This window comes from Sminthopsis crassicaudata, chromosome 3 (assembly GCF_048593235.1).
Source record: "Sminthopsis crassicaudata isolate SCR6 chromosome 3, ASM4859323v1, whole genome shotgun sequence".
Taxonomy (NCBI): Eukaryota; Metazoa; Chordata; class Mammalia; order Dasyuromorphia; family Dasyuridae; genus Sminthopsis; species Sminthopsis crassicaudata.
The window spans coordinates 439,626,492-439,653,132 of NC_133619.1; the positions used below are offsets into that span (position 1 = coordinate 439,626,492).

Here is a 26,641-nt window from a genome sequence, read left to right on the forward strand (position 1 = left end):
GATCCAGTAAGAAGTATGTATATTTAGTCTCTGCCAAGGATCACCAACAAAAGACATAATCACATGCCAATCTAATGTGACATGGTGGGACCTAGAATGTACAGGCCCCATATGGGGACATACCTATAGGACAAGACTCAATAGCAAGGTCTCTAATGCAGCCAAGGCCTTCTTAGTAGGGAGCCTAATCTACTACTTGACTTACACATGGGGATTTTGGAAGAAGGACCCTTAAGGATTTAAAAGTCAATTCAGTCATCTCCATCCATCCCCCCATTTTAAAGGCAGCTAATGTGAAAGATTCAAGGTAGGGGTAATAGGATTATGGTTCTTCAGTACAAGGAGCAACCCTGCTGCTCCCCTTCTCTACATTAGCTGCAAATAACAAGGAAACCAGACTAGAAACCTTTCTAAGAGCAAAAGCATCAACCAAGTCTCATTCACACCTCTGTGGGGTGTGATGCCATGGAGGGAAGAAGGAATTAAATTGGAGGAAGGAAGGGTCAGAATTGAATCTCTAAAAGTAAAGAATATAATTCAGGTTGTGGGATTTCTGGCTTGTGTCTTTTAAAGTTTGGCAGGAAGATTTCCTTATAACATATACGTTGTGTGTGTATGTTTGGATGAAATGTATATACAGATTTACTCTTAAGATTTCAAAGATTCACTGTCCTTCAAAATGGGCAGAAGCTACTAAACTACTAACAAAGGAATTGCATGTTCAATTATTTTACCAACAAAAGAAACAATAGCAACTAGTAAGTAAATGGGATTTTGAGATTTACAAAGCAATGTATATACATGTTATTTTATTGAACCTCCGATACTTAACTGTGTAAACCTGAGCAAGTTACTTCATAGCCTCAGTTTTATTATCTGTAAAAATGGGGAAAGCCTTCCTAACAATATTAATGCATTATTCCTAGCTCTGTGACCCTGGCAATTTTCTTAACCCCTGACTGCCTGACAAAATGGATCCAATTGGAGAAGGAAATGGAAAACCAATCCAATATTTTTGCCAAGAAAACCCCAAATAGAGTCACAAATGGTTGGATATAACTGAAATGACTAAATAACAATAACAGAAGGTATTATAAAATAGCTTTATTATGGAATTATAAAGCAAAAGGAAAAAAAGATAATCAAGAAAGGCATGCTAGAAAAGGTGGTATTTGAACTGGGCTTTAAAAGTAGGTAAAGATATACACAGAAGGTATTCTAGGTATTGGGAATACTGTGAAAAAAAATTACAGAGAGGTATAAATACAGGCCATATTTTAGGGATAGAGGAAATAGTATCCTTTGGTTGTAATATAAAATGTGTAGAGGAGAAAAGTATGGACCAAGGTAAGGCTTATATGATTGGGGAAGAACTTGAATATCAGGCAGTGAACTTTATAGTTTATCTTAGAGGCAATAGTTAAAGCAGTGAAATGACAAGATATATGCTTAAGAAATCATATTTCAGTAGTATTATGAAAGATAGACTGGAAATGAGATAGATGGGACTGAGAAAATCTGTGTGTGATGATAAGAACTTGAAAATAGGGCAGTAATAGAGGGAAATTAATTTTAAAAAAAAGATGCTGCAGAGGTAATTAACACCATAGATATGATAGGTGAATGAGAAGGAAGAGTCAAGATTAAGTTCAAGAAGACAGAAGTCTGGGTGAATTATGGAGCCAAAGACACCATAAACAGAGCTACTAAGGTTAGAAAGAGAAACCAGGTTAGGGTAAAAAATCATGAGCTCAGTTTTGAATCTAATATGCTGAAGGGTAAATGTGGATAAGAGTCTGGAACTCTGGGACTCTAAAGAGAACTTGGGACCCAGAATAGAGTTTTGCAGAGCTGAATACTCAGGAGACTGAAAGTAGAGATTTATAAAAGGGGAAACAGAAAAATGAAATTAAACAATCAATAGAAAAAAATCAGGTCAAGGATGTATTTGTGAAATAGTGACACAAAGGGAACAGTGAAGGAAAAAGAATGCAGTAAATGAGTAGTCAGAGATAGGAGAGGAATCAAGAGACTTGCCGATGCTCTTGGAAAATTTCCAATAGGGGAGGGTGGACAACAATTTTTATAAGCTGCAGGAAGGTCAAAGATAAGGAGGGATGACCACAAGTCTCCAGATTTTTGCAATTAGAGTAAATGGCTTGCCAAACTCATACATCTAGCCCCCAGCAGAGCCAAGAGTAGAGCCCAGCTCTCCTAAGGCCTGTTTCACATAATCCATGTAGTAAACAATGCTACAAAGAAGAGCTGTTTACCCAAAGCTATTTCCATATCCGGGAAAGTTATCCATAATGTCAGTCTTTTACTAAGCTATTTACTTCAAATTATCAATAAAGGATACTTTGAGTGCTTTATACTGGTCCTATTCATTGCTCAGTTATTTAGATACTAATTACTTTCTCCATGGTTAGAGACAGATGGAAGAAAGCACAATTTTGGATTCAGAAAATATAAAAGGAGAAATAGAGGAATTTTTTTTCAGAGAATGGCACATGGCATCCATAGTATAATCATTCAAAGATCATTTAGTAAGTGACTATATGCCAAGCGTTGTACCAAGTGCTAGAGATAAAAAGACAGAAACATAAAAATGAAACAATCCCTCCTCTCTAGAAGCTTACATTCTCTTGATGGAGACAAAATATTAATAGATAAGCATATGCAGAATAAATATGTAAAAATGTGAATAAACACAAATAAATAGTAACTTGAGTAAGATAGTACTAGCATTTGGGAGCATCAGGAAAAGCTTTGTGGAAAAAGGAGGTATTTAAAGAACATCTTGAAAGTATTGATGGATTCTCTAAGGAGAAAATTTTAAAACATGCTGGCCTTGGGTTCAGGAGCCTTGGGTTCAGATTCTTGATGTATAACAGCTGTTTGTATTAGAACATATTAATTGATCTCACTGAACCTGAGCTGTGAAGTGAAAATTCAAAATAATTGTACTACCTGCTTCACTGGGTAGCCGAGAGAAAATCTGGTAAAAATAAAATCACCAAAGATTAGGGATATATTGCCCCAATGTTTGGCACAAGGTCAGAACTTTTTCCAATGTTTGTTTAACTGAAAGTTCCTTGCTTCAACTCATCCTCTACGCAGCTTCCACCAAGTGATTTTTAGTGGAGTAGGTTTTACTATAGCAAATTCCTTTTCCCCAAACTCTAGTTTATTTCTATTGCTTTTAGGATCAAATAAAAACTTTGACTTTTAAATCTCTTCACCTCCTGGTCTCTTCCTACATTCCCAATATTTTTATACATTATTCCCCTTCCCATTACTCTGACATTCAGCAATCCTGGTCTACCCACTATTGCATCCAACTTATTTGCCTTTGCTCATATGGTCCCCTCATATGGCCCCCCAGACTCTCTTTCTCTCTAGTAATCTTTGGAACCCATAGTTGCTTTCAAAATTCAGTTCAAATGTTACCTTCTACATCAAGTCTTTCCTGATCCCCACCAGCTACAGATATAATCTTTTCTAAAGTGAACCTGTATTTTGGGTCTCAACTCTATAAATGTGTGTGCCCATACTCCCCACTACCATTGAAATATAAATCTTTGAGAGCAGGAACTATGTCACTTTTGTCTTTACACTCCATTACCTAGCACCATGACTTGCAAATTTTGTTTCTAGTACCTTTCATAGTATCAGCTCATTTTACAGATGAGGAAACTGAGGCAAACAAGGTCACCTAGTATCTGAAGCCACTTATGAGCTCCAGTCTTCCTGACCTTAGTCCTAGTGATCTATTCTCTGCATCATCTAGTTTTCTAAATGCTTAATAAATGCTTGTTAATTGATTTGTGGATTACCTGCATCATTTATTCTACTATATTAATAAATTTTGCTTCTCAACAAAAACTATAACTTCTAATTGTTGTTTTTAAATCTCTGATTTTGCTAAAATGTGGGTGTACTCTGAAACTATCATGGAAAAAGAAAGATATAATTTAACAAATTCAGGGTTAAGGGGAAATGGGACCTATTGAAAATTGTAAATATAACCTGGTGTTTCAGCTCATCAGAGCAGGTATTTAAAAACTGTACAGGGGTGGAATTGTAGGATACATAAGCCCCCTAATCTTTTTTCCCCTTTAGCTTCCTGTCTTTTAGTTATGAGAGTTCTTGTCAGGGGTTATGGTATATAATATGGAAAAAGAAAGGGAAACTAATAAAATTCAGTTCACTTTTGGGAACATATTTAAAAATAATAAAAAAAAATTTAGACCCCTTTAAGACTAGGATGTTTTAAATTTCTTATAATAATTTCCTGAAGTACTCACCCAAATGTCCATTACAATAAAATATTTTATCCAAAAGATTTTGGAAGGACATCTGTTTATTAGAGGGGGTTTATTAGAGAAGGCAGGAAAGAGGAGAAAAGAGGAATTAGAATTGTGACTATTAGGAAACAAGTCTATCTTGGCATTAGAGTGAAGTAACTTTAGTGTTGGATAAAACTCCATCCAAGTTTAAGAGAGATGGAGACCAGAAATTAGTTTTAAGGTCAGACTGTATATTTTGTAGACAGTCCTGGGTAGATTATAAGCCATAGATACTCTTCATATCCCTGCACAGTACCTCTGGATCCTTGAATGACTTCCTGTAATGAATTTTGGAGATAGGCAAATGTTGATATTTTTCTGGTAGATGAAACAGCATAGTGTACATTGTATCACCTCTCTGCCTAAATAACCACAGGAAGAAGGTATCATGTTAAGGACCATAGCCAGTTTGGGTAGATGTAAAAAAGGAAATAGAATAAAATACTGGTAACATAATATTTAAAGGAAATAAGGGACTGGGATTGTTCAAAGCCTTATTCTGAAAGGGGAGATTGAATGTAATGTGTCCATAAAAATCTTGTCTAAAGTTTTTTTTTTTTTAAGTTTTAAATGATTTCTTAATAGCCTTGAACACAGGGTCAGCTAGATCAAAGCTTCTTAAACTATGGGTCATGATCCCATATGGGGTCACGTAACTGAATGTGGAGGTCGAGAAAAATTTGGCAACAATAAAAGGCATAAAATATTCCATCAAAATTTAATTCTTTATATAAAAGTAAATAAGCACATCCATTTCATTAACATGCAAGTTTGCTTTTATCTTTTAAAATTATACAGATATAAAAGAATTGTTTTATAATATATTTGTGATTTGTTATTAATAAATATTTGATTTGTATACCAATTTCATACATCTATAGACCTGAGATCACATAACATTTCTTAGGCTAAAAGGGGTTGCGTCTAGAAAAAAAAAAATTAAGAAGCCCTGAGCTAGATAAGTAAGATCACAGAAAGAAATAATAACAGCTAACATTTATAGTGCCCACTATCCTTACCCTGTGAGTTAGGAGGGCTCCTTTCTTGCAAAAAAAGCAGTAAAGACAGTTAATACATTGACAATACTGTTTATAAAGCATCTTATGCTTAGGATCCTACTTCTCTGCTAAGAGAGTTCCACCATCTTTTCTCTATGACCATGATTACTGAAAGTTTGGTTTTCTTTTAGTGACCTTTTCATTTTAATTACAGTGGTCATTATTTTCATTGTTCCTTCAGTTTCACTAATATCAATCCATACAAATCCTCCTATGTTTCAATGAATACATCATATTTATAATTACTTATTCAACAAGACTATTCTGCTATATTTCTATATCACAGTTTGTTTAGTCTTTACCAATTGATAAAGATCCACCTCTTTCCAATTTTTTGATTCCACCAAAAAAAATTGTTGATAGGCTCAAATTATCTCAGAGCATTTTTTTCTGGATCTCTTCTTTTCCCTATAACAATTTATCTTGTATTATGCTAACTTGTAGTTACCATAGTCTTTCCTGCTCTCCCCGCCCCCCAGTGCATACAGATATATACACTTCGATTAGATTCTATGCTCTGGTTGCACAATCTTTGAGTCATTTCATCTCTTTATACTCAGCACCTTATATGGTACTTTCCACATTTTAGATGCTTAATTTATGTTCACCATTGAGTCGAATACACTCAAATATTTACCCCACTGATTTGCAGCACAAAGGTGTATCATACCACAGAAAGACCAATAGATTTGGTGTGAGATCACTTTAAAATCTCAGTTCTATCACTATTTTGTGAGCTTAAAGGAAGGCTAGTTTCTGACTTCAGTTTCCTATATAAAAGGAGAGGCAATGACTAGATGAGTAAAGGCTCTTTTAGATCAGCATGTGATACTGTAAAATATAGCAGAGACTAAAGTGTCACGAATGAGATACAGACAGGAAATACCACAGCAACATTGATTTTACTTCACTGTGGGCTTATAGATACCTATTCCCATTGGGATGGGGCACTCCTAGGATTATTCTGGAAGGACATTAATCACTACTACCCAGAATATGACATACTAATGGTCAAACCTGTTCTGGCTCTCTGGGAACTTTGAAGATGCATCAGCATTCATGTGCTAACACACATGGCAATGAATCTAAATATACCTGAGTGGTTCCTGAACCAGCAGATTCATAATAAGTATATTCGTGATATGACACGTGATAAAAGACTAAAGTCTACTGAACACACTTGTGGGGGGACCATTGCCACTAGGCTAGTTAATTTGAGAATTTTCATTCAGTTGTGTCTGACTCTTTGTGATCCTATTTGGGGATTTCTTGGCAGAGACACTGGAGTAGTTCATCATTTCCTTCTCCAGTTTATTTTACAGATGAGGAAATGGAAGCAAATAGGGTTATATGACATGCCTAGGGAAAAACAGCTTGTGAGTATCTGAGGATAGATTTGAACTCTCTTCATTGCACTACTTAACAACAACAACAGTACCTGACTGGTCTCTAAACTTGCTTATTTGTGATATGATACATGTAATGAATTATCAAGGTCTATGCAACACATCATAGGGCACCATTGTCACATAGAGTGGTTACGTAAATTTGGAAATACAGAATACTTAAAAGCCCAGTTCTTAACATGTAACTGTAACAAGAAGTTTCAATAGTTCTCCATTGTATATGAGATCTAACATGAAATCCCTAATATCAAAATATCAAGATACTCCCAACACTCAATCCTAATCTTGCCACTAGAGTTTTGTCTCTCATATGTATCCTACACTTAAGCCAAATCAGGACACTTGTCATCCCTGGCCATGGCCTATTATACCCTCTATTTTAAATGTCTAATAGAAACCATATTCTATAGCTTTGCAGGTAGAGAATTTAGTAGTCTTAAGATTTAGGCTTTCCAGGTTTTTTCTAATTATATGTCTAATAACTTTTTAGTCAAACTGTACATTACATACACCCTCCTATTGATTGTATAACATAATACACTATAATATAATAATAATAATAATATATCAAGGGTATAATATACCTAAGATAAATGCATGACATGATGAAAGAAATAAGATCCTAAAACTAACTGGGTAAGCAAAGGAGAAATGTCCAAATATGGATGAAAGATAAGACCCACACACTGAGTGATCAGCTAAAGCAGAAACAGACAAATAAGATTTTTGAACTAGAGAGAGAGAGCTTATCAATTCATCATGGGATCCAAGCAACTTGCAAAATACAAAACCAGGATCTAAAGCATAGTTAGCTCAATCATGAAATCAGAGCATTCAAAATATGTTCAGATGACAGTGATCTTTTTGGTTATATCATGGCAAGTGTTTTAATGTAATTAGAGAAGTTATTTAAAAGTACGAAGGAGTTTGCTTGTTTCTCTGCCTAGGTTAGCAAACTGCAGAGACAGGCACTCACCAGAGAGCCTTGGGGCAGAGAAAGGGAATCTTAACTCCCTGCCAACTCTAGCACCAATTCAGTTGGATGCTGAAACTTCCTACAAGTCACAGGAATAAAATCAGGCAAAGCATCAGGGGGATTAGCAGGCCTCTTCCCACCAAAAGAAATCAGCTCTTCTTTGTTTGCTGGTGATACCCACTATTGGATAGTCAAGTATAAAAGCCAGAAATATAGGCTGGGAGAAAGAAACCAGCTTCCACAAGACTAGTAACTATATTGAAGACTTACTCTCCCATGGACCTGTACTCTTTTGCCCTCTAGTGTTTTAGAAAACGTTCACCCCTCTCTACTTTCCATTGATCAGATCCAGGTACTTTTCTTGATCTAGGTTCCCCCCAAGAGCATCAAGTAATATTTTAAGCAGTGTGTCCTCCTATCGTAATCACTGAACAAAGTAATAGTTTAAAAGATAGTTTCTCCTGGCAAACAGCAGCATTAACCCTCTTTTATACTTTATGGAGAACTGAGGGGGCAGGTGTGAAAGGACTGAGAAGCTATGCAGAACACACATTCTGCAAATCAGCACCACTCGTTCAAAAGGTAATGAAAGGGTCCCAAGGACTGAAAGCAATTTGGCTTTCAAGAGTAAAGGGAACACTCTGCCCTGAACAGGAGGAGATAACTCCCATGTACCTTCATAAGAGCAACCTACCAGGTTTGGACAAGTGAATCGACTCTCAAGCTACTCTCTGAGTGGCAGCCCATGGATGTAGCTGGTCTTTACTTGTCCTTCTCCAGATGTCACAGGGAGAGATATTAGGCATCCCTGCTTCTTAACAAACCTGCATGGTGCCCCATTGAAGTGGATTTGTCAGATCCTGCTGTGGGAAGGCCTACTTTCCGCAGGGGATGCATTCTGGCAGCAATGTCTAGTTACAGACAGGATAATAAATGGGGATGGATGGAGAAGCAGTTTATACATTAAAGGCTGGGAGGGCTCAGGTGATATTGGAAGCTCCTGGTAAATACAGCTTTATCAAGGAATTTATCAAGGTCAGAGACAAAGATGCTCAGTAGTTAGAACGTGGCTAAAATATGGGATTTAGCTAGCCCCTAAGTGGCAGAATGGTACTGGCAAACATTATCATTCTTTTTCTGTCTGCTTTGCCCCTCACCCCATTTTGGGCTTTACCTAGTGAACTCCGTAGGGGAAAAGGCTGCTTGTCCAGGTTCTTCAGAGCAACCCTCTGGTATCCTTGTTTCCATGGGTACAGTGGATAAGACACACATCCAAAGAAGTAATTCATATAAATATATGAGAAGACCAGGGTGGGCTGTCCACAAAGGCTATAACTTACACAATGGTCACCTGTGAACAAGCCTGACATTTTGAGAATCATGGATAAAGTGCCTCATGCTGACTTCCATGATGCATTTGCCCTTTACTGAATCAATTGCTTTTGCTACTTTTAATTCCAGATTTTCTTCTAGGTCTGGAAGAGCATTCTTTATGCCTGCTTTTAGATCTCTTCTTTTTGACTTCTCTTGAAGGGAATGTGAACATGTCACCACACCAAACCCTCTTCTATGTTTCTTTCCTTCTTCCCCTTCCCCAGTATCACATTTGATCCTTCTCACCATTCTAATGATCCTTCATTTAAGCTCATGACCAAGTATAATCTTGAAGAAGCAAAATAGATTCCTTTATAAGGAAAGGAAAATAAAAGAGTATTCCAAGGATTAGGTAGTCCAAGGCTTTTAAAGGATCATTTTCCAACTACACATGGCTTACTAGTCAGTTCTTAGCCTGTCCCTCAGTTGTCTTTGCTCAGAAAAGCATGTTTGCTTTGATCACGGGTAGTAAGGCATCTTACCTGTAATGCTTTGCTCATAAAAGGCTCCTAAATGTTTGCTAGTTGAATGGAATGGAACAGAATAATGAACTGAATCCAATGGTTTAGTAGAGCCATATCCTGCTGGGCTATTGGAGAAGCTTATACAAAGAACTTGATTCCTTCTTTACAGATTAGAAAACACAGAATACACAAATCTGTAGTCAATGGCAAAAACGTTGTGGGATATGTGTGTAAATTTGGTTCCATTGTCACATCCAGGCATTAGTGCTTAAGTTCCTCAGATCTGGCCCTTAGAGTTATGGATGCTTGTGGATTGGGTTTTCCAGTGTTTTTTTGTTTTTTGTTTTTTTAATTTTATGTGTCTGACAATTTTTAGTAAAAAGTACCCATTCTACACATTCTCCTTTGAAGCTAATGATGGCATAAGCTTGAAAGGTCAAACAGAATTTTCTTTAAAATAACTAGAAAGAACACTAAATGGGGAGTCTGGAATTTGGCTTCTAATCTTTCCTCTACCTTTCATCAAATTATCTTGGAAAAATAACTTGTTCTTCCTCAGTCTCCTCATCTGTAAATGAAAGGATTGAACTAGATGACTTATAAAGTCCCTTAGAATTACAATGCTCTAAGTTCCATGATTCTAAGACTAAATATCAGATTAGGAAAAGGAAAATGAGCTCTAGACAAGACAGTGTCATTGTGTCTTTATATGATCCTGAATACACATGCATATATGACATAGTATATCCAAAAAATCCTCTGAGGAAGTATTTTGTAGAAATACAAAATTCTTATTATTTTTCTTCTGCTAATACTAATATTTCAAATATTTATTAAGCACCTATTGTTGGCAAGCAGTTTTTCAGGATCTGGAGGAGGCATGAAGTTTAAATAAAATATAGTCCTGGCTGTCATGGAGTTTATAGCCTAGTAGGAAGATAAGACAGAAAACCATCAACCATAAGTACATGGAAAAATTGTACAACAACATCCATATTGAAAGAAAAGTGATTTTTAACAAGAGAATTAAGGAAGGTTGTATGGCATGGAAAATATTTAAAATGGGCACAGTGAACAACATGGGGAAAGTATGAACAGTCAGAGCACATGTGGAAGTAGTTCAGTTTAGAGAGCAGGGCGATGGGGAGAGAAATGATAGGAGAAAAGCCTAGAAAGGCAGAATAGTACCAAAGTATGGAAGTCCCTGGATGTCAGGAAAAGATCACAAATATCATTTAATAAGCATTAGGGAAAGAAAAGCAAAAGAGTCATGTGATCAAATTGATGCATTAGGAGAAGCATAGTAGTAGCAGCAGTATGAAAGATGTATTTAAAAGTGGAAAAACAGAAGGAAAAATCTATATTAGAAAAAGTGGTAATGAGAACTTGTTTATCATTACCAGCAGCAGCATCACTAACATTTCCATAACACCTGGGGCAGCCAGGTGGCACTTGGAGTCAAGAAGGCTGATTTTTCTGAGTTCAAATCTAGCCTCAGACATTAACCAGGTGACCCTAGGCAAGTCACTTAACTGTTTACTTCAGTTTCCTCATTGGCAAAATAAGCTAGAGAAAGAAATAGCAAGCCACTCTAGTAGTTTTTCCAAGGTCATGAAGACTTAAACACAATTGAACAACATTAACATATAACATCTACTATGCACTGTGCTAAACAGTTTACAGATATTATCTCATCTGAGTCTCACAATAACCCTGGGAGGTAGATGCTATAATTATCCCATTTTATAGATGCTAATTTTTGAGAAAAAAGTTTCAGGAGAGAGACAAGGGAAGAAGACAATCTTCAAGGGCTTGAGTGAAAAGTGGCTTCTGAGAAAATTGGAACTGACAACTTTTTTTCAAAGTCTGCAGTGAAGGGGAAGAAAAGAAATGGGATGGAAGTTGAAGGAAGTAGTATGGCCAACAGAAGGTTTTTGCATATGCCTAATATGTCAGTTGTCCCTAATGATACTGACATTAGGCAGATGTGGTATTCTGACACCAAACCTGGAATATCTCTGAAGTATGCCTGTATCATCCTTCACAATATATTGATATGTATTCTGTCCAGTACCTGATATTCCTATAAAGAAATAATGAGAATAATGGCATATTTACATAATGTTTTATGACTTACAAAGCACCCTTACTTACATCATTTCATTTAATTCTCATTATTTGGTAGGAAGGAAGGGAAGGTATTATTATTCCATTTTTAGGTAAAGAAAAAATAATTTCAACTTTTATTGTATTTCCACAACACCTTAGTGTTGTTGGAATTAGAACTAGAAGAAACTTTAGAGATCATCTAGTCCAAACTCCTAATTTTACAGAAAAGCAAACTAAAATCCAGATTGTCATTGACTTGTTCTATGACATAGCAACAATAAGTGCAATTATAACCAAGTCATAACTCCAATGGCTATATATTAGCAAACTCATTTTATAAATAAAATCATACCCCAAAGGCATTAGAAGGGTTTTCCATGATCATACTGGATTTAGGGGATTGATATGATTAATCCTTGTAAGGGATGGAGTAAAATATATCTCATGAGAACATATTGGCTAGACCCTTATAAAATTTGGACAAAATATGCTATAATGGAAAGATTTAGGACCAAAAAAACCTAAGTTCCTGTGTAAGGAATTGTGGATAAAAAAATACTGTAACCTATAACCAGTCAGACAAACCAAAGAGCTGACAGCTGCAGGATCTATCTGCTGCCCTAAAAGCACCCAAAACAGGAGGTGAAAACTGATACAAAATTTGCAGCTAGGTCAAAATAAAAAAATACTAAGAAGTTTGAAAGGGTGAAAGGCAACCTCTGGGATTCAGACTTCAGGGGTTCCACAAAAGGAGAGTGACAAGGTATCAGTCAAAAAAAGAAATTTTAATTTGCCACATTCAGTTGACTATGAGACTACATTTCTTTCTGTCAAGGTTCTTCTAAAGTCTCTATATAAATGGAGAACTCTTCCTGGTCTTATTATTCTCTGTGGCAATAAAACTATGTGACATAGGATAAGAGAAATGTGAGTAAGATGAGAGTACAATTAGGTAGAGTTGGGACCTGTTGAAAGAATTGTATCCAAAATATAAAATGAATAGCTTTCTATCAACCTGAAAGGAGGTCTTAAGAGATCTGACACAAAGCCCTATCTGTAACCCTGTTGTGTTCCATATTTTTATTAATGTCATGGAAAATTATGTTGGTGGAGCATATATAAAATTTATTGATGACATAATGCTATGAGAGACAGTTAACTTTTTTGTTTGTTTCTGGCCAGAACTGTGCAGGACACATACATTGGAGACAATGAGAAATGGCATTTCATATATGAGGAATGGTTAGAAAGCCAGTCTATCAGGTTAAATGTTAAATAAAAGAGGTTGCATTTGATCCTAGGAGTAATAATGGAGGTACAGGAGCTTACTGAGAAATGGTATGACATGGTCAGACCTAGAAGGTGAGGTGATATATTGATACAATATATCAATGTATATTTTCATCTTCTCTGGAACTTAGTCAGAGAAAAGGTTCTTAAGCTGGACTCCATGGACCCTGAGGAGGTCCATTAGTGGATTGCGGGTTCTGTGACTTGGCTGGGAAAAGGATCTTTATTTCAATATAATTGATTTCCTTAAAAATCGTATGTATTTTATTTTATGCATTTAAAAGCACTATGCTGAGAGGAAGTCTATAGTTTGCCAAAGGGGTCCAAAACACACACAAAAAATAAGAAATCCTGTCTTAGGTCTGGAGAACAATGAATGATTAAGTGACTTGTGCAGATTCACAAAGGCAACATATGATTTGGAAAGGCAGGACTATAACCTATATCTTCTGTAATCTGAAGCCATTTCTCTTTATTTAGGCAGCTAGGTGGTATAATGGAAAGAGTTTGGAAGATCTGAATTCAAATCTGGTCTCCAACCCTTACTATGCATTTTACCCAGAGCAACTCACTTAAACTCAGTTTATTTATCTACAAAATGGGGGTAATAATAGCATCAATCTATTAGGGTTTTGTTAGGTTAAAACAAAATAATATTTGTAAAGTGCTTTATATAATAACTGCTTCTTTGACAGCTAGTACTTTTAATGATGGACATAGAATTCACAAAGATCTTGGCAGGCTATAATTTGGGGCTAAGCTTAATAAAATAATATTTAGTGTGAATAAATGTGAAGTCCAACACAAGTTTTTAAAAATCCATCACACAGTGCCATGATATAGAATATAGGAATTAAAAACAGTTCAGCTAAAAAAAAAAAAAATAAGAGACTTTCTTGTTCTGGCATCAATGTGATTTTAACTTCCAAAAAGCTAATGCCATCCAGAATTCATTAATAGAAATGTCAGATCCAGAACAAAATAGGCAACAGTTTTAGTATCCTCTGTACTGGTGATTCCACATTTGCCACCATAGAAGTAGAAGAGGGCTATCAGTTGCCAAAAGATACAGAGATATGTTGTATGAGAGATTATTGTAGATGCCAGTCTGAAAAAAACTCTAAGGTGAGGGGAGAGGGTAATGATAGATGTCTTCAAAATATGAAGGACTCTCAGTTGGAAGAATTGGATTGATGCTGTGCAGTTTCAAAGGGCAGATCTATAAGCAATGAATAGAAGTTAAAGGATGACAGTTTTGTTTCAATACCCTGATCAGTGCATCCCTGGTTACTTATTGGTCGTGGTGGAGTAGAGACTGAATGACTGGGCATGTTGGGTTTGGAATTCTTTCTCTGGGCAAAGGGCAGCCAAAGTGAACCTTGATAACTATGTTTTAAATCTAGTAATTCTATGCTAGAATACTCCTAGTCAGCTAAGACAGGATTGGACTCAGAGTTTCCAGCTACAAAGGATCCTAAATGATATTTCCACTGGGTCAGCTATTTCAAGTTTTGATCCTTTAGACATCTTCTTTTTTATCTTTAGACATCTTCATTTATTTCAAAATTTATTTTAATTCACCAAAGATAACCTATACTATATATAATTTTTAGAAATGGATATAAGTATAACTCACAAAAAAAAATCATAAGTAAAACAGAGTGCTCCATCTTCCCTAAATCTGATAATCTCTTGATTATGCACTATCTTCCCACTTCTTTTGAGTGGTTTCCCCAGCCGACATCCAGGACTGGCTTCCACTTTAATAAAAAAGGAGGGGCATAAAGTTCCTACTGACAGAAAAATAATATTGAAGCTTACTTAGACTCCTCTGTGAACCTGTGAAAGTCAGTCAACTAATAAACACTTATTAAGTGCCTACTGTGTTAAAGTTTCTTCATCTATAAAATGAACATAATAATAATTGTATATTATTATTAGAGAAAGCTAACTGGCATAGTAGACTTCAAGTCAGAAAGACCTAAGTTAAACACAGCTTTAGAAACTTACTAGCTTTGTGACCCTGGCCAAGTCACTTAAGTTTTGTTTGCCTCAGTTTTCTTATTGGCAAAATAGTGATAATAATAATAGTCCTCTCAGGGTGATTGTAAGGATCAAATGGGATAATATTTGTAATGTATTTTACTTCTTAACATCTGTTATGTAGTGAATGGAAGGACATATTTAACAAAAAACTGGCCTCTGGCAACTTATTTTTCTTCTTGCTTTGTTAGTTTTTTGGAGGAAAGATTGAAAGCTCATAATACTAATCACTGTTGGGTTTAGGAAGTTGGAGAGCATATGACCATACTGTTATCTGGATTTTAAAGTTTGTACCTTCAGAAACATCCTGACCTAAAAAAAAAAAAAAGCTCTTTAAAAACAGATTCACTTCCAGGCAGGGGTGTGCTAGTAAATGTTTAACAGCCTAGGAGTTGAACAATGTGCTTCATGACATACTTTTAAGATTAACAGGCATTATTAACATTTTCTCCATCACTTTCTTAACTCTAGACAATCAACAAAACAATAAATCAAGCCCTGGCTTGTAGCTTTTGTGAATTTCTGTAATTCTGTAAGTGCTCACCTTAAAAATTTAACAATTGCTTCTCAGCACACCTCAACACACCTCTCTATCAGGCCTTTAAATGGGGCTTCATTGTTAGTACTTTCTCTCCAAATGAAGTACTGCAGAGAACATCCTTAGCTGAGTAGAAATCTGCTCTTGGTGTGAAACACCTGGTCTTTATCTATGGTTAGTTCTTCTCTAACCTCTTAACCAACAACAAATAATACTAAATAATTTAACAAATTAATAAACTCAAATTCTTCAGTTTTAGGTCAAATATTAAAAAAAAATCATAACTGACCACAATTTTGTTCTTCTCTCATATTATTTTACTTTCTTCTCCCTTGTTTGGAAGAAATTTCTCCTTTGCCTGTTTCTTAACTCCATTTCTTTTAGAATTACAGAATCTTATTCTAATGTTTATTGTGCAACAAGAAAATGATATTCACACACATGTATTGTACTTAGACTATATTGTAACACATGTAAAATGTATGGTATTGCCTGTCGTCGGGGGGAGGGAATAGAGGGAGGGGGGGTAATTTGGAAAAATGAATACAAGGGATAATATTATAAAATATATATATATATAATAAAAAAATAAAAAATAAATAGGAAATATAAAAAAAAAAAAAAAAAAAAAAGAATTACAGAATCTTAGCCCTAGAGTAGACAGAGCTTTTGAATCTCATTGCTACCAAGTGGAACTTTACAGAGATGAGAGTTTAGCTTCACTGGACTTTTAGGAACAATGGTGGGTGTCTTGTACAATTAACCACTGATCATAAATTGATTAGATGCTGCTAATATGCTAAGAAATATGCTAGATCATGATGATACAACTTCGAAAGTAGAAAAGTCACCACCCTAAGGGGGCTACATTTTTATAGGAATAGAAATGTATACATTTGTTTAAAAAATCACAAAATTTAAAGAAGGTGATTTTATCAGGGCTGAGCCTCTAGCAGTTGAGAATAGTTGTAGAAAGGATACTGCTTTAGGTATTGTCTTAAAGGACAGTAGGGATTCTAAGATGTGAAATAAGGAGAAGGCATGCATCATTTCAGGTATGAGTAGCAGAAAATGGAAAAGCAAGACAATGAGAAATGGTGTATCATCCCCAGAGAAGAAACACTGGGAAGTGAATGTAAATTGTTAGCACTACTGTCTATCTACCCTGGTTACTTATACCTTCGGAATCTAATACTTAATGTGCAACAAGAAAATGGTATTTACACACATATATTGTATCTAGGTTATATTGTAACACATGTAAAATGTATGGGATTACCCGCCATCGGGGGGGAGGGAGTGGAGGGAGGGAGGGGATAATTTGGAAAAATGAATACAAGGGATAATGTTATAAAAAAATTACTCATGCATATATACTGTCAAAAAATTATAAATAAATAAAATTTTTTAAAAAAGAGAAATGGTGTATCATCTATGTCCAATGTGACTAAAATATAGAAGGGGAATGAAAAAGCTGGAATGATAAAATGAAGCCAGATCGTGAAGGGTTTTAGATGTTAAACAAAGGAGGTTATATTTAATTCAAGAAGTAAAACAGAGGTGCTGGAGTTTATGAAGAAAGAGACTGACATGTCAGACCACGCAGTGCATACAAAATGAATTAGAATAGTGGAAAATATGATTAGTGGCAGATGATCGCAATAGTCATTGAGAGGTAGTGAGGTCCTGAGTAGAACATGGATGAGGAGATGTGGAGGTAGCTGATCAGATGTACAGTTATAAACTTCAGTGACTGGAAGGACGATGACACTTTCAAATCAATAGGGAAGTTTGGAAAATAGAGGTGAAAATAAAGGGTGAGTAGGTCATTGTTCCCATAGAGGAATATATTCTAGAGGAAGATTAACGTGTTCTTTTTTCGACATGCTGAGTTTGAGATGTCTCTAGGACATCTAGTTCAAAATGTCAAATAGGCAGGTGGTAGTGTGGGACTGGAACTCAGGAGAGAAAGTAGAGTCAGAAAGAGGTCAGGGAGTCACTAACAGAGAAATGGTAACTAACTCCATGGAAGCTGATGAGATTACCAAGTGAGAGTGAGGACAAAGGGGAACTGAGGTACCTTCAGGAATGTCTACAGTTACAGCATGTGATACTGCTGACAAGTCATGCAAAGAGATTGAGGAGGATCTGTCGTTTATGGAAGGGAACTCCAAAAGAGCAGTGTCACAACATCCCCAGAATGGAGACTCTCCAAGGGGAGGGGTTTAGGACTGAGACAAGACTCCTCAATTTAGCAATCAAAGAAGTCACTGGTAATACTGGAGAGGGAAATTTCACTTAAATGATGAGGTGAGCAAACAGAATTTTCTCTATTTTCTTCTTTAAGCATCCTTCTTCCAGCTGGGCTTCTACTTATGACTGAAAATGTTGTCACCCCACATATTAATTTATTTCCACTCCACCCATGTATTTTTCCCAAAGTAATTTTTTAAAAAAACAACAACAACTAAATAAGTTTCTTGGAAAAGAAGCCTTGTTTTCATCAATTTTGTATAAGGTAACCTCCCACAGTCTATAAATAATGAAAAATAAAAACTATAAAATTCAAGGACCCATTTTTAGGATTATTCCTCTGACTCAAGGCTATAACAGCTGCATGATCAAACTGTCATCGTTCTCCAGCATTTGCCCTCAAACACCCTCCAGGTCTGCACCTGCGAAATGGGGCATTGTGAACCATTCTGTCTGCCGTGGCACAAAAAGCTAATTTTACATTCAAAATGTATGTGTTTTTTTTCCAATACCAATAGCAACAAGAGCATGCCAAAAAAAATCCCCTGAAGCTCTATTCTGTTTTTTAAACTATAGGACATTCTTTCATAGTTTGACAGATAAAATGCTGCAGTTAATGTAATAAACAGAGAATTTTTCTAAGTAGCCTGTCAAAACAAGTGACACTTTTTTTTTTGCTCGCGAGTCTCAGATTCAGAACAATAGGAAGTACCTTTCAAAGCAACATCTTCATTATACAATCAAATTCTCAAAGTAATCTTCTCATCAAAGAATATTGTGTTATTTCTTTCCTAGTAATTATCAGAGTTCTGCAACCTCTCTGGCAGTGGTGACTATTGTAAAATGCAGCTGTGTTGGGTTGAAAAATTGGAGGGTCCTGCTCAGGTCATAGAGTCAATGCATCTTTTATCTTGTTATGTCCTCAGTGGCTGGACAACAAAATGGTGAGTTTTGCCAAAACTTTTAAAGATGTCCTATGTTTTCAGGGTCAGCAGTGAAATATTCAATGTGGCTTAGCCAGAAAAAAGTAATGATGGAGTGTCTTCTCCTGCTTCTAGCTGAATTTGATCAGTTTTCATTCTTCACAAAGGAAATAAATTAGGGATAAACAAATAATTTAGAATGTCTACATTCTTTCTAATAAACAAAAGTTGTTTGGTTTTTTTAGGGATCATTTTGTTTGGTTCAACAACCAATGTGACTATAAGTGAACAAGAACCTGAATATGTAGATTGAAATCTTGAGGTGCTTAACAGATATAGCTTTATAAAGCGTTCTCTTTTTTGGGCACTTCCAGCTTCCTTGGGACCATCAATACAATAAATGAATCTGAAACTGCTGAATGAAAGTTATAAAGGCCAGCACAACTCTATTGCTTTCAATATAGTATATGGAGTGTGGATGTAGAAAATTCACAAAATGTCCCAAATCAGAACCTTAGAAAATTGGTGAAATCTAGATTTTTGACTGGTAACAATTAAAATTGAATCCAAAAGCCAACTTTCAAAGACAACTGTTTATGAAGAACCTTTTGGATGCAAAGGGGTTATATAAAAATTAATGGTAATCAGTATATTTTATCAGCCTATATTAGATGCATCCAAAGGTTTTTTGGTTACAATGGCCAAACACAATAGATTGGTACCAACCAAAGACCAATTCTATCTAGTAGTCTAAGTCTATCTCTTTTCATAATGTTAGGAACATGTCATTAAATTCCTCTGTGGACCAATGCGTTTATTTAAAAATACTAATATTTCTATGCTACATTCAAGTAGTGAGGTTAACTATAGTTCCCGTAACTATTAATGCTACACTAATGTAGAAAGGCACAATCCTCTGGTAAAAACTGAGGTACTCTCTCCCTTCCATAGTGCACCATTCTAAACCCCTCTTCTTAAACAGAGATACACATACACACACATACACACACATGCACATATACATATTAACATACACACACATACACATGGCTTATAGGGTGATCCTGGGAAGGAAGGAGGTGGGAATTCTACCTATGGTCTCTGGGATGTTCTCTCTCCCTATGAAATAGCACTTGGAGTCTCTCACTGTCTGAACTTAGGGCCTAGATCACCAGGCCTTCTTTCCCAACCTTAGGCTGGCTTTGAGTCTAGGTCATACTAGTTTTGGCCTTTGTCTAGGTAACCTAGAGAGACAGTCGTGCTATTTCCTCCGGGTGTGAGCTCTCACTCCTACTCTAACTGCCTTTTCACTGACTCTACATCACCACTAGGTCCTGGTTCTACCCTACCACTTTGTAAAGTTCCACTCTTGCCTTTTTCCTTAAAGGAATGCAGTCTCTTATAAGTAGCCTTTTAAGTTTTCCCACTCTCAGGTAAAAACATTCTCATATCTCATGTTGGAACAAAGCTCCAATAATCTCCACCTCCATTATGACTTTAAATAACATTCTACTTTCATGCCGTGAAGGTAACCTTGGATTTTAAATGCTCTCACACATGTGTACATATGCACATATATGTATAGACATACTTGTTTACATTTGCCTTTTGTATTAGGCTGTGAGCTTTTTGAGAGCAAGGACTGTTTTTTGCCTTTGTACCCTCAGCACTTAGCACAGTACCTGACACAAATTAAGTGTTTTATAAAGGCTTGTTTATAAACTTTTATAAAGACTTGGCTTGAAAGGTTATGCAAAAGACCATAAGCACTGGAAAGTTCTTCCACATTGGAATGGCTTTAGCTACATGCTTCCATATGAAGACCAGCCTAAGTTTAGAGAAGCTCAACGCAGAGAGCTGATGGCCAGGGATTGAATTTAGGGACAAGGGGAATTCAGCAACTCATGAAACCAACCACTGAGGTATGGGCCTGTCATTTGCATTGGGAAACTAAAATGAAACCAGAATGCTTTGATCATCATGAAGCTTTCACAAGTCTAGCTTGGTAAATCACCGGGAAGGCCTGTACACATACACATACACACACATGTATTTAAAAGGTGAGTTTTAGCTATAGAATTATGATGGGTAGAAGGAAGGAAAATATCCTCAATGTGTCCAATCCTGGACATACAAAGACAGAGTTGGAAGAAGGATAAAGAAAAGAAAGATTAACTTACTACAACAGAAGGCCCTTTTTTTTTTTTTTGAGTGATATAATAGTAATAGTGAAAGAGGACCCTTTGGAACTCATGGAAAGGGAAATAAAGATGATTTAGAGCAGTAGTACCAAACTTCAGGTCCACAGTTTTGAGCAATCCCCAAGAAGCTCATAAAACTCCCCAATGTGTCTAAAATCAAATTAAAATGTAATTAAGAAATGCTTAACAAGATAAATGAAAATATAATATAACACAGATCATGTTACTTTGTGGTTTTCTAATTCAACATGCCACCTGCAGGGATCTCTTTCTAAATAAATTTGATCATCATTGATTTAGAAGATGACATGGAATTTATAGAACGTTCTGATAGGAGATATAATGGGAATAACATAGGCACATACACACACATACATACACTTAGATACACATTAAATATATATAAACATAAACATGTACACACATATGTATGTATGTATATTTATGGAAAGGATGCCCTAGATATGTGAAATTTCCAATGAGGAAATGAAAATCAGCTCTACTAAGTAGCTTATGGTCATAGAAATTTCCCTATATTACTGTTCTAAGGTCACATAGCCTGCATGTATCACAGACACTTTGAGACCAGGCTCCCCTGATGAGTCAGTTCTTTATGCTGCATCTTCCTGGTAAATAGATAATCATTTGGATAGTTTGGAGTATGATTAATTGGAAGGATGGAAATGAAGAGTCTCATCAAGACAGTATTTTGATAGTTGGTCTGAGGAATAAATAGATCATTCTTGGATTGAGCTCAGGGAATATATGAAGAATACAGCTCAGTAGCCTAGTCTGGGACACACCAATAATAATTGTAGGCCAGACTAGTGATTCAGTGACAACTTTTACATCTGGCTGGCACTAGTTCTAGGGTGGAGAGATGATTTCACTTTTAGCAGGAAAACATCTGCCTGTATGTGGATAGTTTCAGAACAATTTGCCAAATCATCCCTAAGTAGAACACAGCTTAATTAAATTCAACAAGAATTTATTGAGTGTCTACTTTGTGCAAAGCACTGAGGTTAGAAAGGTGAAAAGAAAAATTACACCTCCCTACCCTTAAGAAACATGTACACAAATAACTGTAATGAAGAATTAGAAAATGATTAAGTAATTAGGAAATGTCAAACAGAGGCACCTGAGAGATTCAAAGAGGGAGGATCACTTCTAGCTGGAAGGATCAAGAAAATCTTCTATTTCCTTGAAATCTTTATGTCTTTCCTGCTGTTTCTTTTAATCCATCTTCCACTCAGTTGTGAAAGTGGTCTTTCTAAAATTCAGGTCTGACTATATTGCTGTCCTACTTGGCTCCCTATTCCTTATGGGATCAGATACACAATTCTTTCTGTTTGGTTTTCAAAGCCCTTCATAATCTGCCCCAATCCTTACCTTTCCAGTTTTCTTATACCTAATATGCACACACTCCTCGCCCCACCTCCCACATCCCACCTACCTGTGATCTGGGCCACGGACCTCCATACCCCAGGCTGGTGTCCCTGCTGTTCCTCCTCACTCCAAACATTTTTCTCTAGTTTCTCCCCATACCTGCAACACTCTCCCACTTCATTTCTGCTTTCTGGATTCCCTGGCCTCCTTCAAGTCCCAGCTGAAACCCAGCCTTCTATGGGAAGCCTTTCCTCATTCCCCTGAATTCTCTAGTCCCTGCCTTCTACTGTTTTTTTTTTTCCAATTTATCCTGAATATGCCGTGTTTGTACTTATGTTTGCATGTTCTCTTTTCCTTTAGACTTTTTTTTTACCTTTCTTTGTATCCTTTGCACAGAGTCTAGCACATAGTAGGTATTTAACACATGTTTTTTGAGTGATTTGACTGATAGAAGTAACGTGGCATAGTGAAATGAGTATTAGACTTGAAATCTAGTCAACCTGGATATAAATGCCATTGCTCTCACTCACAGGATTTTAGAGCTATTAGAGACTCTAAAATGTACAAATCCATACTTTTTAGTGAGGTCCAGGCAGGCCAAATGATTTATTCAAGGTTACATACAAGGTATACAAGGTTACATACAAGTAGTACAGTATAGATTGGAACGCAGATCTTCAGGCTCCAAACTTGGAATTCTTTGTTGTAAAACAATTGTCTCCCCATTTTGTAGCCTATGGAAAGCAAGGCAACTCATCTTATAGCCCTGAGCCTCAGTTTCCTCGCTTGTAAAATGATAGTACTTATTCTAATTGCTTCATAAAACTATTGTTTAAAAGGTAGTTTTAAAAATTAATTTTTATTTATTCCAAAATTAGCAAATATCAAAAAATAATATTTCCATAGAAAAATAAAGAGGAAAAGATTATATGTGAATTTTTATTACATAGAGCTTATATATATATGTATATATATAAAATCTTCAATGTTAATTTCAAAGCTGTCCTACTTGTCTGGGTTTCCTTTAATTCTTCTGAATTCTGAAATTCCTTCAATTCTTTTCTGTGCATATTTTAAAAATGCTTCAATGCCCCATTTTTCTTTCTTTTCTCTCTTTTTTCTGTTGGCAACTGTATTGCTAACTCTACTCTCCCTCCCTAATTCCACACCTTCATGAAAAGAATACTAAAATGCTTGAAATAAATAAGCATAGTGAAGCAAAACAAATCCACATATGATCTGTGTCCAAAAACATCTCTCTCATTATGCCACTTGGATCTCTCCCCCTTCTGTTAAGAGGCGAGGCAGAATGCAAGAATGTGCTTTGTTAAAGTTATAAAGAGCTATGGGAATGGGAGCTATTAGTATGATGGGGTTTCTCAATAAAATTTGTGCTAAATGACTTAAAGGATGAATTAATCTTAGACGCATAATGCAGCACTAATGCTGAGATGCACAACGCAAAGAGAGGTTAGCTTCTTAGTTCAGAAATACCTCTGTTCTGGTTCTCCCTCTTACATAAATGGATTGTGCAACTCCAGGAAAATTTCTTAGCCTCTCAAGGCTCCTCATCAACTTTTCTGACTCCAAAACGCTGAGCTGTTGTCAATCTTCCCATGGAATGAGTTTCCTTACATTGGTGAAATCACAGAATTGACCAAAACCCAAACCAAACCCTGCGAGATAGTTCGTGATTGGGTTGAATTGTCTGGAATGGATAGGAGGAGCACTGAATGGAATTAATAAGACAGAGAAAAAAAATAAATCATGCTATTGTCTTTTTAGTGACTGAAAGCAGATGACCGATTATATTCTGATTTATCTCAGTTTGGGAGCATTAGTGAGGAAAGAACTGGCAATGGGACAATCACGGACACCCCACAGATACACTAGATGACCTAAGGCATTCAGTACACAAACTAGCCTCTGTAATTTCATCTAAGTCAGAAGTGAATTGAAGGTGCCTGGTTTAGGAAAAGCAGATTAGTGTGCCACAAATCCCATGAATGTTCCTTTGTTCTGTCTGGGAGGGCAGGGCTTTGGAAATAAACACTTCCTCCCACTCAGCAAACCTTATGAGGCCCCCACCCCCAGGCTGCTTAGATAACAGCCTAAAATGGGTCAGTTCTAATTTTCTCACTCACGGTTTCCGAAGGATCATCCTCATATGTGCATCAGGTCCCATCTGCGACAGGAGCAGCATGGTGTCCTGCAGCTCCTCATCACATTCCTTCTTCTCTTCCTCGGTTGGCAAAGGGGCATCCTCATGCTCGTCATCCAGAAATCGATAAAACAAATATTTGTCTTGGAAATGGTGCTCTTGGTCCACTAAGGGCAACATGGAAGAACAGGATATCTCCCGTTACACACCTGACTCAGAGACCCTGCCCGCTCTGTGCAGGGACACACTGGGTGGCTGTTGCAATTCAATAAAAACAAACGAAACTTCCCAAGCAACCAGAATCAAATGGCAGCTAAATGATGAAGCTGATACACCCTTCTGATGTCTGCCTTGCCCAGTGTTTTGCAGCTGGAATGCATTACCTCCTATTTGCAATATGAGGACCATCTACATCCTATTCTGACACACCTCTCTCAAGGGATTTCCCTAAAATTCCCTTTAGGAACACTGGCCAAATTTTGTAAAGCAAAAAAAAAAAAAAAAAAATGACTGGTAGCTGAGTTCTGAGGATACTGATCAGTTTATCCAGTAAGAACTGACTCTCCATTTGGTATATGAAAGGTAGCAAAAGGTGTAATTGTCCATTCAGGGCTCATTCTTTATTTAAAGGATCCTAAACTATGATCTGTAATTTTTTTAAAGTACTTATTCCTTCCAGAGTAGACTTTTTTCCTAAATTTTTATTTTTAATGTATTTTACATTTGTATGAACAATTTCAAGTAAAAATTACAAAAGGTCCCTGTGGAAGAATCTCTCAGTCCAAACTCTGAGAAAAGAGGAGGAAAAATTATTTCTGCCTTAAATGTCAGCAAAAGCTTTGGATCTTGTATGGGCCCAGAGTGAGAGTGAGCCTAGGAGACTTCATCACCTACATGTTAGCCATAGTTCAGACTCTGAGGTTACTCCAGCACTGTCAGACAATAAAGATTAGGTTTACAATCATTCCCCAGGCCCTTTGGTATTGCTGAATGGATGTACTCGATGTTTGATCACTTTTCCGAAAATTTCTCAGCACAAATTTCACTAGCTCAAAGCAATACCACCCCTCCCCCAGTCACCAAATATCTATTGTCCCTGAAAATTGATCACATGGGCATAGGAGCCCTGGGTAGCATGTGTTTCTTTGACAAAAGGTTTATGATTTTCAATGAGGTCATACAGTAGATGCACAGATGGATTCTCTTACACAATGCTGCATTTAAAAGGCAGCTTTTAAATTCATTACCTACTTTTATGTCATCAGCCCAGCAGCACATTTTATGCTCTTCAGTTGGTCCTACATCAGAATAGCTGTACAATGCTCACAATATAATCACACTATCAATGGACCATGAATACAAACTAATAAACATAACTGGAACTGATGCCCTTGGGTTACAATTTCATTTTCCTTTCATTTATCCTCCTGAGTTAGGAAGGGATAACGATGGAACTCAGCAATCAATATTATCCAGTGGCTGAACTTGTGTTCCTAAAAGAAGATGTTAGTTCTGCTGGCTTCCTAATGCGATCATAATTCTTTTTCTTCCCTTTCCCATTTGGGAGAGCTATGTAAACTCTGAAAGACAATGTAGGATATGCTACAGTATTTTCCAGTAACTCAGTTTTATTTTACCGTGATTGAGAACACCTTCTTCTAATAGAACTTGCCACATGCCCACAGCCTGGGCCCGGGAATGAACACATGGGGTTTGTTGTATCATCCAGTCGACCAATTCTGTTCCCACACAACATTGCCTATGAGGAGACAAATGAATCCATCAATTAAATACCATTCAACAAACATTTATTAGGCAACTAGTGTATACAAGGGAAAGGGTGACATAGCATGGCCTCAGAATTAGGAAAATTTGGGTTCAAGGCTAGACACTAACATGTACTGACTTTTTGACCAGAGGAAAGTAACTTCTCTTCTCATAAGCCCAGAAAAGTTTCAAATATGTGTACTATAAGTTGCAAAACAGTTGTTGAATTACCGAGAAACTTATAGCAATGAAATCACAGGAGTAGATTCTCTTACCACCTGGCCCTAGTATTAAGCTAAGGACTAGAAATTGAGAGAAAAGCATAATAATGCTCAAGTTTATT

The 26,641-nt window shown here is 36.5% G+C and overlaps 1 protein-coding gene across 15 annotated transcripts in view; it reads right to left on the reverse strand.

Annotated features, from left to right (window-relative positions):
• Positions 1–26,641, reverse strand: part of RAPGEF4 (Rap guanine nucleotide exchange factor 4) — a 336,971-nt gene that overhangs the window by 89,038 nt on the left and 221,292 nt on the right. For all 15 annotated transcript variants that reach the window (XM_074303100.1, XM_074303098.1, XM_074303099.1 and 12 more), the window contains 2 exons: positions 26,169–26,290; positions 24,515–24,698 (listed from right to left, as the gene is read on the reverse strand). In XM_074303100.1, coding sequence (XP_074159201.1) covers positions 24,515–24,698; positions 26,169–26,290 — 306 coding nt within the window. The remainder of the gene's footprint in view (positions 1–24,514; positions 24,699–26,168; positions 26,291–26,641) is intronic.